This window comes from Haplochromis burtoni, unplaced genomic scaffold (assembly GCF_018398535.1).
Source record: "Haplochromis burtoni strain Fernald_Lab_line unplaced genomic scaffold, NCSU_Asbu1 Contig_17, whole genome shotgun sequence".
NCBI lineage: Eukaryota > Metazoa > Chordata > Actinopteri > Cichliformes > Cichlidae > Haplochromis > Haplochromis burtoni.
In genome coordinates, this window is record NW_024582378.1 from 2,549,400 (window position 1) to 2,563,348 (window position 13,949).

A 13,949-nucleotide genomic window follows, 5' to 3' on the forward strand; every position below is an offset into this window, starting at 1 on the left:
AAACCCAAAGAGAATTACCAACTGTGCACTTGGTATTTCCAGAAGAAAAAGAAAACTGTCACTACTTGTGTATATGTTATCATAACAATATAAAAATAAATCATTAGTTGGCGACTTATTGACAATATTCAGTATAACTAAAGGGCTGAAAAGAACTTAAACTTCATTTCACTTCTTTTTTCACTATATAAAACCTTGACATGTTTTTTTTCTCTCAATTCCCATTACCTCAAGCTACTTCAAATTTATGGTACCAATTAATTTTTATGTTCTTGTTTCCTTCCGCAGTCTGCTCCCAGTACTCCCGCGGTGTCTTCGCCATCTTCGGCCTGTACGACAAGCGTTCGGTCCACACGTTGACGTCCTTCTGCAGCGCGCTGCACATCTCCCTCATCACGCCGAGTTTCCCCACCGAGGGCGAGAGCCAGTTCACCCTGCAGCTCCGGCCGTCGATCCGTGGGGCCCTCCTGTCCCTCCTCGACCACTACGACTGGAACAAGTTCGTCTTCCTGTACGACACAGACCGAGGTGGGTGATGAAAATAAACACCTCTCACTCTGACAGCTTAATCACACATTGGAGATGTTTTCGTGGATTCTGTGCCAGCTTGTGAGCATGCTGTACATTAATGTGTTTCTCATCTAACAGAAAACCTTTTTAAATGCATCATCAGTTGATCTCAGCGAACTTTCCTTTGAAATCGGTGAATCTGCTCCCCTCACCAGAAAATCATTACATTCACATACACTGAAAATGAGTTCTTTCCAGTAAATGAAAATCTTAGATATACTGCACAAAGGTGCTTTGCTTGACAGCGTTACAAGTTATCGGACTACAGAAACAACTTGCAATCAAACATAAGTGAGTCCTTGAGGGGAAAAAAATGAGAGGTTGGGTAGAAATATGAAGAAACAAGTGCTGCTTCAAAGTAAAAGCAAGACAGTCCTGAAAGCTGATGATATACAGATCATCTCAGACAACTGTGCAAACACAGAGAGGAAAAGCCATGAACCTATTTCATCACCAAATGCATCAATATTTAATAAAGCAGACAGAGTTTTTAAGTACTGCAACCATATCCAAATGATTTTAACCCCCAGAGAATTGAAGAAGTATTGTCTTCACGAAGGAGGTAAGCTTTGAATATGACCTGCATTAGATTTGTGGCTGGATGTGCAAACCTAAGGGATCTCATTGGAGCTACAGCGATTAAAAAACAGGATGAGTGTTGGAGGGTAATTTATTACAATGCAACACATTACTATAATTGCATTACATTTATCTATAACTCATTAAACCATTACTCTTTCCAAATTCAGGTAATTACAGATACAAAGTTACTTTCGGTTTACAACCACATTAGCTACTTTCACAATAAACTACAGATCTTCTAAGCTTGTTTTCTGTTTAGTGTTTGCGCTGCTCTGTCCTTCGCACCAAAATAATGAGAAGCTTCTGAAATACTGGAATTGCAGGCTTTGTAATAATGGAGGTATTACAATAGCTGAGCAGTGGCCTGTGATGCAACATCACCTACTGTCGTGATGATTTGTTCAGCCTCTTTTTCCAGTCTTCCACACGAAACGAGAAATAAAATCAAATAATTAAATTTTAATAAAATAAAAGTGCAAGAATGAAAAGATGCAATAAATAAGCTGCAAAGAAGAAAATGAAATAAAATGAGTTGAAGTTCTTTGTGTAAATATTGCAGGTAGATCTTTACAAATTAGATGCTGTAGTAGCAGATGATAATAATAATTAGAGTGTGAATGGAGTAATGGCGTGGAAGGGGGGCAGTGTTCATTTCAGGAGTCTGCTTATGACCAAATGCAGTACATCTGTGTCACTCGAGGTTTCTCTTATCTTGGAAATCTACCTCTGTAGTAGAAGCTAAAAGAGACAGTTTCTAAGAACTACACTGGTCCCCAGTTGCTGCAGTCCAGACACATAAAAAAGACGGGGGACTATCTCCTGCAGTTATTAGAACAATATAGAAGTTCCTGCAGCGTGAAAGTGGCTCTTTGTTCTCTTAGATATGCCAATAAACCTTGTTCTTACCACAGCATTTTTCACTCATGGATGTTAGTTAGAAGAGAAAGAGGATTTCTGGAGTAAGAGAGAGTGGTGATTGGAGCAGACTTTAATGGACATGTGGGGGAAGGGGACAGAGGTGATGAGGAGGTCTTGTGTCGGTGCAATGGAGGACAATATGAAAGGACAGATGGTAGTGGATTTTTCAAAAGATGGAAATGGCTGCGGTGAACACATGCTTCAAGAAGAGGGAGCAACATAGGGTGATGTAGAAAGGTCAATGAAGGTGAATACATGCAGAAGGTGCAATTGGAGAGACTTGATTGTCTGCAGGATGACTTTGGACATCAAGAAGAGGAAATGAGTGAAGATGGAGGCAAAGATTAAATGGTGGAAGTTGAAGAAGGAAGAATGATACGCCAAGAGAGTGTTTGTCCTATTACAGAGGAAATAGGACAAACAGACTTGGCGGTAGAATGTGAAAGTTCAAGAAATATCCAGAGGAAGAGGTTAGCAAAGAAAAAGTGGGATAGTCAGTTGGATTAAGAAGGTAGACAGGATTACTGGAGGTTAGGTCTACAGCAGGGAGAGAGGAGGCAAAGACCAAAAAAAGCTTGTGATTAGTCATATCTGATTCTGGACTTGAAGAAGAAAAGTACTTGTATCGACTGGTTACAGAGAGATTGAGTTGGAAAGGATGTGCAGCTGGTTGGGATGATTATGAATAGAGCTGAAACGTATTAAGAAGATGGAAAGATTTAAACATCCGCGATGAACCAGCCAAAGGGACAGATAGTGCACAAGAGAGGTGAAGAAGAGAGTGCAGTGAAGGTGAGTGTCAGGGGTGATTTGTGACAGTAGGACAGAAGGTGACTATGGTGTATGGTTTGGAGATGGTGGCACTGACAAACAGATGATAGGCCAAGCTGGAGGTGGCAGAGCTGAAGAGCAATCAGAATGGACAAGATTAGGAATGAGTACATCAGACAGACAGCTCAGATCAAGCAGTTTACAGATAAAGTTAGAGATGCAAGGCTCAGATGGTTTGGACATGTGCAGAGGAGAGAGATTGGATATATTAGAAAAGGATTTGAGGCTGGAGCTGCCTAGGCAGGATGGAAAGACTAAGAGGGAGACCACACAGAAGATTCATGGATGTAGTGAAGAAGGAAATGCAGAGCATGTTACAGAGGGGAATACTACGGGGGGGAGACAAAGGCAGATGGTCAGCTGCAGCAGCCAGAAAAATAAGAAAATAAAGTAATGCATAATTAAAACAAAAAATATTTCTTACATTTAAATAAAATTTGGAAAGGTAAATAAAAATAAACATGCAAACATGCTCTGTGTACACAGAGATGTGCACAAAGTGTTGTTTTGTGAGGCAGTAACATTTATCAGAAAGAAATCTCTGAGGTCTCAATCATATCTCCTATGTTTTCTCCTCATGCCCCCTGCGTGGCGAACAGTAAGGTGTGAATGGATGTGCTTCTGAAATAATGGCTGTTTTTTGTCCTCAGTATGTCTTGTGGCCATCGAGCGATCAATATTGCAGCGCAGCTGCTGTTGGAAGTGTTGTGGACATTGTTGGACCTCTCTCCCTCTGGCTCAGTTCCCCACCTGAGGAAGCGAGCTCTGTATTCATCTCATGTATGTTTCTCACTCTTCCGTGTCTCTCTCTTTTTTCCCATATTCCTCCTTTTTTTTCTTTCACCCACCCGATCTTTGCCTCTCAGTCACCACATACACACCGACAGAGTCAATAAGTTTCTACTTTTTCACCCCACCGTGTCGCATTTCCATTACAAGACAGAATGGATATGGACTGCTGCTTGGATCACATCTCCACATCTCGCTTTCATACATTTTCCAGAAGGCAGTCAGAGGGCTTCATTCTTTCTCTCTGCTGCAGTGATTGTTTGAGCAGATTGGCTATACAGGGGCTGCAGAGTGAGGATGATATCGGGATGGCGTCCTTTCAGAACAACTCATTCCCTCCTTCTTTTTCTTATCTGAAGTCATACATGCTTGACTGGATAAAAAGCCTCCACTCCTCTCAACAAAACCGGCATGTATCTGATCAAGTATCCTCCAAAACCACAAAGGTTCCCAGCTGTACGACTTTGCTGCCCTATAGACTGGCTGAGGACACAAAACGTGGCTTTTCTGTGTTTTCTGGAGCTTCGGTCTGGCTTCAAGCTCAGGATCATTGAGACCAGAATTAAGATAACATGCAATTTCAGTATCAGTGGCATAAAAATCACCAAGAGGTGAAGACAATCACCTACTAGAAGGTTAGGATGTTGTTATAACCTCATGGGGCGACCGTGGCTCAGGGGGTTGGGAATCGCATCTGTAACCGGAAGGTCGCCGGTTCGATCCCTGGGCTCTCTGTCCTGGTCGTTGTGTCCTTGGGCAAGACACTTTACCCTACTTGCCTACTGGTGTTGGCCAGAGGGGCCGATGGCGCGATATGGCAGCCTCGCTTCTGTCAGTCTGCCCCAGGGCAGCTGTGGCTACAACTGTAGCTGCCTCCACCAGTGTGTGAATGTGAGAGTGAATGAATAGTGGTATTGTAAAGCACTTTGGGTGCCTTGAAAAGCGCTATATAAATCCAATCCATTATTATTGAGTGAAAGCAGTTATTTGCTACTGTGAAAATGAATACTAATGAGCAGTGTTAAAACAGCAACAAAAATTTCCATTTGAATGCTGCAGGGTTGATCGGCTGTGATGTGTGAGGTCCAGACTTTTCTTGCGTTACAATGTTTTTTGGTTTGAAGCACCTGATGTCTATGGACGTTCTGTTTTCTGGTTGGTCAGTCATTTTTCAGCATCGAATTCACCAATTCATGTTTATCCATCGAGCACTGAGAGATGTAGTAGGTCTCTCAAGCCTGGCAACCATGAGTCCTTAGGGAAAACTGAATTTTCCCCAGTCAGTTGGTTAGTGGTTGCAAAGACATATATGCTGCACCAAATATCTCCTGGCAATTGCTCTGGTTGCACGTTGCAAAAGTTTCCCTTAGTTTTCCATGGAAGAGGTCGACGTAAAAGTTGTGCCTTTTGAAAAGTGTGGCTCAGTGGGGCCCAATTTTTACTTTGAAGGTAAATGTTCTCCATTTCACATCAGGCAAATAATAAGCGAGTCTTTGCGAAGAAGTCAGTGTCTTCCGGAGCAATCACAAGGCAACCTGGCAGCAACCAATCCACAGCTCACATTCTCGTTTTGGGAGAAAAAGTTATTTTCTGTGTTTTTTTGGGGGGGTTTTTTCATGTGTTTTTAGAAATCGTTGTTCTCACAGTAGAGAATTTCCTTCTTGTTTCCAGTGTTTTCATTATAAAATATCTCAACAGGATGCTCTTTTTCCCTAACTCACTGCAGGAGTGACAAATGAGAAGGGGGAGGAGCAAAGTGTGAGCACCGTTTGTACAGATGTCTACTTTTTGATTTGATTGGAGCAATGTCCTGGACATAGAGGGGAGCAACTAAACCTAAAGTATCGATGCAATACAAGAAATGGTACTGTTGATATTTAGATCAATTTGCCTATCCTTCCTACCAATATGAAAACCGAAAACAACCTTTCACTGTGCTGATAACATTAAAAAGCAGGTGATTTTAAAGTACCCATCGGTATTCAGATAATTAATACACAGGTGATCCCAGATCAAGGCTGAGAATTTGTCTTCCTGTAGAGATTTAACAGAGCCATACTGGATGCCTTTGTGAAAAATGCTGGATACATGCTTCACAACACAAAAGACTATGGAATAAGATGATTAGAGAGGGTATCATATTAGCATGTGACACATGCACGCCTGTCAGAGTTGATGTGGATTGTTTGTGTTTGCAGAAACACAAGCGTATCTGTTCCGGGTGACAGATGACTGACGGATGTCTAAAACTCTGCAGACACACTTGGAAAACATTGCTCAGTACGTGTTGCCCTTTAGTCTGCATTGTGTTCCTGTTACTGAAAGTTAGGGCTGTCGGCTTTTTTTGGAAATTTTCTTTGAAATTTGAACTGCCGCTAAAATGATGTTGTGGATATGGTTTTTTTATGTTGCTGGTGTGAGTGCAACAGGATGTGCCTTGTATTTCAGCAGGTGGACTTCATAAAATGCACAGTTCAGCTGACCCTGCTGTCCTCTCAGTAAAACAGGAGGGTTTTTTCTACGTATACAGCCATTTCCAGCCACACAGCAAGCAAGGTTAGACCTAAAACGTAAGGGGTCCTGTAAGTGCAATAACTGCAACCACTGCACAGACCTGACAGACCTTTTAATTAACCAAATTAAAACTTTGGTGAACAGTTAATGGTTTAACTGAAGTGCGAACTCTCAGGTACTAGATTTGCTGGACACAACTTTTCCTTACTATTCATATCCTCTATATTATTTTTAGGCCTGTTTCTCATTCTTTTGTCCAGTTTCTTCAAATTTCTAAGGACACACTGCACACCATATGTGAAATATGCAAAGTTTGTGGTTAACAAGTCTCTGGGAATCACCACACTGGTGCAAAGATATAATTTTATGCCTGTCAAACTGTGCTATCTTTGACATTTCCTTGGCTCAACTAATCATTGACTCGTAGATCAGTGTTAAGTGGCCTAACTTTCCTCTTAAAGTGGTCAGGAGTAAGGACTGAACAAAAATGTAGTGAAAAACAGCCAATATCAAAATAAGAACCTTGAGAAACCTTCAGTAAGGCAAGAGAACTACAGCTCAAGAGCACTTTAACAAGTTCCACAAAGGTGTTTCTAGCTAGAAGCTTTAAAAAATAATGGGTAGGACAAGACTTTTGCACAGGACAATATCTTTTCCAAAGAGCAATTTAATTCCAAGAACTGAGATATTTTTCACATTTATGTTACAAAATGGAGAAAACCCAGCATGCTACAATAAGTAGATAATCGTGAACTAATGCTTGAAAGAATCCAAAGCCACTTTCACAGCCTTCCTTTCATAGATAAACGTAAAGATGCGTGTCGGCTTTGTGAAGCTGCTCACACAGTTCAGCAGAGACACATTAGCGGAAAAACGATCACACTTTGCAAGGTTAAAATTTGCATGCCCACTGAAGCAAAAAGCAGGTGGGACAGATGAACAGCATGGGTGGGGAAGCAGCAGTCCACAAAGTAGAAAATGACACTTTATTGTAAATGTCCTTGCTTTCTGTGCAAACAGTGTCCCTCCTGCAGTTATATATAAATATTGTGAACAAACAAAATCCAGCCTCTCTCACAAAGTCACCCCGTTTCTCCCTGAAATAAACCCCACTGATATTTAGCCTCAGCTAAGGAAAGCCACAGTTTTATTTTGTGTGTTGCGACTGTAAAATCATCCCGGATACATTCAAAAAGAATTTCTTTCCTTATTTGCTTTTTGTTCTCATGTAATTGAAATATATAAAGACATTCAAGATTACCATATGAATTCAAAGTGTGGCCTTTGGTAACATTCATCATGTTCATGAAGTTGAATGAATGCAGGCCAATAAAAATGAAATGAAATAACTGTGAAAGTAGCAATAATGTGTGCACAGTGATTTGTGAAAAATGATTAAGTTAGACAAAAGAATGCAAAACCTCTGCCCTCAGCAAAATGACCAAATCTGAATTGACTCAAAGTGATTCAGTTTTAAATTTTGTCAAGCTGCAGCGCTGCCAAAGCTTTTCATATAATCTGTCTCTATTTTTTAAGTAACCCTGATAAAACAAAAAAATACACAGGCATTTAAAATGATCAATCACATAACTTATTTCATAGCAGTGAAAACAAGACCACAAAGACAGACTTGGGAATCGGAGAGAGACCTTTCAAAGCCCGAGGGAGAACACACAGGCTTTATAGAGGGATAATAAGGCACAGGTAAACTCAATCAAGGCAACAGGGGAGGGAAGAAACTAACAAAGAAAGACATACGAGGAGCCTTCAAGCTTTAACTAACCTTTAAAAGAAAAATAAAAGAAAACTGAAAGAAAGGAAAAGAACAACATAGACGACAGAAACACAGAAAGCGAAAGGTCCAGGAACATTTGGACAATCGCAAAACCTACCTATGTTACATCAGAAAGCAGCGATCATAATAACAATAATAACAAACACCAAGACACACCGAGGCATGGTAAAATCCACAACTGCACGTTTCATTCATCCCTGGTTTGTGTCAAACTACGATAAAGCGGCAAAAAACCAGACCAAGGGAGCATTTCTCTTCAGTTTAAACTGTCCTGTTTTAACCATCATAGACAATAAAAATGTCCTAACAGCTGGAGTAAAAGAATTCTAATGCCCAGCTCGGTAATGAAACAAAGAAAAAAAAGGACCAACATAAACCATCGGCCTTTGAAAACACACATTGGAAACATCAATCAAAACGGCTTCCTAAGCAATGCATTCCAAATGTTTCAATTAATTATTCGTCACTCTTTCTTTTTATAGACTTTATGGGTTATGTAAACTGAATGAGAGTCGGTCAGATGTGTTTTCTGATTTAGTTGCGCTGCTCTGAGCTCTGTCCATGGTGCTGAAATCAGGCTTCAGCCAGCAATTTAATCGGTTTGCAGACACAAGCTGCTTTCCATCAGTGTGATGGCTTCAGAATGTGTTGAATGTGAAAGTTTTTTCACTTGTAACAAAGCACAAGTCTGAACGCACGCTGTCACATTAGTGGAGAGGGACATTATTAATTCAATTCAATTCAATTCAATTTTATTTATATAGCGCCAAATCACAACACTCCTGCATCGTGTTCATGTTCGTTTGGTGACCTCAGCTCACCTAAAGACGAGACCAAAGCTTAAAGAAGACGCCAAACTTTTTTGACTCCTGTCTCCTGATCTTATGTGGTGCAGACTTGGAGTTGTGTGAGTAAATCCTTTAGGAATATTAAGATAAATATAACCTGTGTCTGAATGACAGAACATCATCACTTTGACACGTCGATGAAGCAAACTACGTAATATCAATTTGAGATGTTGTTGTCATTTAAAGAATACCTACTATGTTTTTATTGCTTCTACATGCTGTTATTCCCAGCTTCGTGGTTTTATTTTGGGACCACCACTAGAATAGTTTAGCATGATTCACAGTTTGTTTGGTTTTTTTTTTTTTCTTTAAATCTCTGTTTTCTTACACTTGGCCTTTTTGCTTCTTTTTTTTTTTCAGACAGAGATTCAGACAGGCTTCTGTCTTAATCTCATCTTTAGGCTTTAAGACACTGTTTTTTCTTTTCGGTGGCTACTCCCCCCCAAAAAAACCAAAAAATTACACAGATCACCTGGTAACCGTTGCTTGCTAGTGAAAAGTGAGTATGCCCTGAATGTGTTGTGAGTGGTTCTAGGAGGTTCCTGGCAGTCACTGTGAAATCAGTGATTAAAGAATTATCATGCAGATGTAGAAACTCGTCAATTATCCCAACTGGTTGCCATGGGAAGTGATATAATCCAGAGGTTGCTTATGTGAAAGTGATCAAAAATAGGTACACAATGCTGTACCAAAAACCTCCTTGTAATTGCCATGGTCACCAGTAGTTTGCATGAAAGATGCCAACTTTTCTGCAAATCCTCGCCAACTACTTGCTAAGTGGTAGTGAAACTGTGAAACAGAAGCTTCTTACCTTCAGAGTAAATGTTGCACATTTTTAAACATGTTGGTTTCAGCAACTTTTACCATGAAAGCAAACAGTCTCTATTTCACTACCGCTTGCTAGTTACTTGACGAGTGTTTGCAAACAATCACAAAAATCAATCACACCAAGGTTTCTGGTGCAACACCCTCTTTGTGACCACTTTTAGTCAGTGATAGCTAGCAAACGCTCGCCAACCTGTCAAGGAATACTCATTCTTCCTTAGCAACCGGGGGTTGCCAGGAAGTCACCAACCGGTCTCTAGGTGCGTGTGACTGCGGTGTAAACTGAAGATTTGAGCAGCGAATGTGCCTGCGATGAACAATATTTAGTGATATACAATCTCATTACTAACGTATATAATTTCAGGATTACTTGTACAGACACTGACTTCGTTACTTGAAATCTATTCTTTCATCAGCATATTTATTACAGAAAATATGGGAAAAATAATACGTCCACTTTAAATGTCTAAATATCTGTTTATTGACAAATAAACAGCTTTTTTGCTTTAATTTAGATGTTTTTCATTTCTTTACTTCAGCTTTCCTCGTGCCTTCATTTCCCTGACCACCTTCAGCTGATTATATAAAATCTGTTTTCCTGCCTTGTACAGCATGAAAGCAAATTTCTGCACAAGCACTTTTCACAGACCTAAAAATCACGAGTCCTTATTTCTGCATTGGACTGCAAAGGCAGAAATGCAGAATCACCAGAAGCTCAGGAACCATCCCTCAGAGTATTTCTTTTTCTAAATTTCAGCCATATGTATTATAATACACACAATTAATCCAAGTCCCACTGTGAGTAAGCAATGCGTTCTGATGAAGCAGACTTGCATATTTCTAAACCTTAAATATGTCACAAGGTCTTACATCTTTGTTAGAGGGAATGAATGTGTGTACAGATACGTCAGCACCGCTCAAGTCTTTACGTACGCATTAGTGTTCTCTCTGTATGCCTGTGTTTGCTCTTCAGAAGGCTTTTGGGTGCAGGCTGCAGCACTCTGGCCCGAGGATTTTTCTCACACACAGGAGCAGGCATTCATCCCATATTGACTATAATGTAGAATCAGCCCACGCATGGCTGAGCTGAGTCAATGAGCGCCAGTCTGATTCCCTGCATCAAAGCAACAGAGATACAAGGGGCTGGATACTGTAACAGTGTGTGTGTGATTATAGTGAATGCTGTCCCTGTGAGCTTTCCAGTGCACCATAAATACAAACACACACCACAGACAAAGATGATAAGAAGGTTAATACAAAAAGAATGGAATAACATAGGAAAAGAAACCAGGAAATGGTTCAGGGAGAGTATAAAAGGAAGAGGGAATGAGAGGAGAATAAATAAGGGTATCGAGGACAGACATAAGGGGAAAGGAAACAAAAGGACGATAAAAAGGACAGGAGAAGAGAGGAAACGGTGATGGAGAAGAGGAAACAAGAGTAGGAGAGACTGGAGAGAAGGAAAGAAGAGATAAAGGGAGGAAACATGAGTACAAGGGCAGAGGAAAGGAGAAGGAACAAAAGGAAACAAGAAGTGACAAACAAAAACCGAGGAGAGGAAACTAGAGATTAGGAGACTAAATTAAAGGGAGCGACATACAGAGAGGAACGAAAAAGGTGAAAACTAAATAAAAGGAGACATATCAAGCAAAGGAAATGAAGCGAAAGGAGAGGAAACAAATGGAGATGGAAGACAAGCAGAGAGGAAAGGAAATAAGAGCAGAGGAGACGAGAGCGGAGAGAAGGAGAGGGAAGAGGTCACAAAAGGGAAGGGAGCGGGAAGGAAATGAGATGGGATGACAGGCAAGATGAGAGGTGAGAAAACGACAAAGGAGGAAACGAGGAAAGGGAATAAAATCAGAGGAAACCAGAGACTATGAAAGGAATTAATGTGATAAATGAGGTGAGACAGAAGAAGGAGGAGAAGCAAGGGCGTAGATTTGGCATGGACGCAAGGGACATGTCCCCACCAATATCCATATGAGTGCCTCATTAGTAATGTTTGTATAATCTGCTTAAAATGTTGCATAATTTTGCTGAGAGATCTTTTACTTTGTGGTAATCTTAGATGAGTAGTTTTATAGACAAAAACCACCAGGTCATTCAGTGTTCCCTTAGTGCTAATGTATATAAGAGAACCAAATCTACGCCCTTGAGGAGAAGGATAGTTCTCCAGCAGATGGACTGGTATCAGCAGTGTGTACTGGCCACGAATAGCTCCGAGCCTCTTTGTGTACACTCTGAAGAGGAAGAAGAGGCAAAAGCAAAGCTCTGATTCAATGAGGGAGGAAGTGGAAGGATGGAGGCTCAGTACACATGCGCTGACACTCAGCGGAATGAAAGGAAGAGAGGAAGAAATCGCATGCTGTACATAAATCCAGATGTGCGCTCACTTTCCTCTCCACAGGCTGCAGCTGCTTCCATCTAGTGTCCGGCTCTGCTCCAATCAGCACAACAAACGTACGCATCAGCCAGCAGCTATGTCTTCGATGCTGATGCTGATTGCAGCTGTCTGCTGCTCCAACTACGACCCTGGGGCCACTCATTTATCAGCTGGTAATCAGCTGGCCCTTTGCACACTTTACTTGCCTCGGCTGCCACTGCTGCAGCTTCCTGTCCCAGCGCTGTATATAGCATGTGGCACAACAGGACACAATGGGATATCATGTTCTTGCACACTCAGCCGCCCTGCTAAATTGTATCTGGTGGGTTCGGGGTGGCTGTGTTTCCTGAGTCTGAGAGTTATGATGTAGTTTAAAGGTTTCAGAGCCACTAAAAGACAGATTACTGCTAGTTTTTAGAAAGTTTGAACCTGTTTTCTCTGAGATATTAGGCATTGAAGCATGCTTCTTTAACATGCTTGCTTTCTAAATACTGAGATGAGTGTCACCAAATCCAGTCTGATGTCATCTTCATTTTGAAACCTTCAACATAGCGAGTGTTCGCAAGGCTGGAGAACAGCTCAACTTGTTGGGGTTAGTTGACAAAAACATGGAGTTAGAACAAAGTCACAACCAATGTCCATAATGACATGAAAAGATTTCATATTGTCAAAGCAGTCTTTATAATGTGTAGATTTAGAATCTGCTGACATCTAATGAACGTCTTCCCTTGATTTGCATATCCACTGATACTGGACCAATATTCAATAATGGATTAGTCCAGTATAAATTACAGTGGTTAATGCCCTTAACAGCAAACATCTGATGCTTCACATCTAATCCAAGGTCCACAGAGCAGAAGATGTTGCTGGGATGACCAGCATGCATTCTAAAAAATAAACACATAGAGTTTCCAGGAATTCAAACTAAACTGAAATTAAGGATTGGGTAGATTAACTAAGGATTATCTAAAGTCAAAAGCAGTGCCTGTAGAGGCCTAGACCACAGGATGTGAGGTCAAAGTCTGTGTCTTCCTGCTCCAGCGTCACCTTCCAGGTAGCATCACCTGCATTTTGGCCACTAGATGGAGCACACTCAAGCTATCTTATCTTTGTTTCCAACATCGATATCCTTCCATGTATGAAACATGGAAAATAAATATCCACACATACCTATCTTTACATCCACCTGCTAGGGAAGGAAAATTAACTGAATTTTAAAAGAGTTTATCAACTGACATTCTGTCAGTTACAGTGAACTGAGCTCTAACGTTTCACTTTTGCATTATTCAGACTAATTGTACAAAAACATCTGCTCATAAAAGCAAACGTAGGTGCTCACCTGTATTAGGCTGTGACCAGAGACTGTGAAATAATCAGTCTAGACAGTTATTTCAGTCTTTCCAGACTCTGAATTTTGTACTTCAATATTAGCATCTTGGATACAGCCATGCTGTTTTCTTTAGAGCAAGAAGAGACCACATTTGGACGAGGAGGTGGAGTGTTCCACAAAAATCTACAGCTTTTATAATTATAAATGAACTGAACCACTGTCTGTGACTGTCAGTTATTAGCATGTACACTTAAAAAATGTGTGAGTTGGAGAAAAACGTTGTCGAACAAAATATGAGAAGGTCTAAAGCTTGTTACCCTTATCCGTATTTCAGGATGGAATTGCAAAAATGATAACTCATTTAAAGGCTTTAGCAATGACTCCTGCAGCACTCTGTGAGTGCAAATTTGCAGGTACAAACTGCCTTTTTTCTAAACTGTGTATTTGCTGGGAAAACCTTGACATATCTAGCAGCGATAACTGTAATTGGAGACAGCAAACTGCAGGATTCGAAAGAAAAAATATGATGGTAATCCTGACGAAAAGGATTTCTCCTGATAGGAG

The 13,949-nt window shown here is 40.7% G+C and overlaps 1 protein-coding gene across 5 annotated transcripts in view; it reads left to right on the plus strand.

Moving 5' to 3' along the window:
• gria4b (glutamate receptor, ionotropic, AMPA 4b) overlaps positions 1-13,949 on the plus strand; it is a 157,196-nt gene that overhangs the window by 71,208 nt on the left and 72,039 nt on the right. For all 5 annotated transcript variants that reach the window (XR_315412.3, XR_315411.3, XM_005916062.3 and 2 more), the window contains exon 3: positions 289-528. Coding sequence is in view for 3 of the 5 variants with exons in the window: in XM_005916062.3 (XP_005916124.1) it covers positions 289-528 (240 nt within the window). In the remaining 2 variants the exon portion in view is untranslated. The remainder of the gene's footprint in view (positions 1-288; positions 529-13,949) is intronic.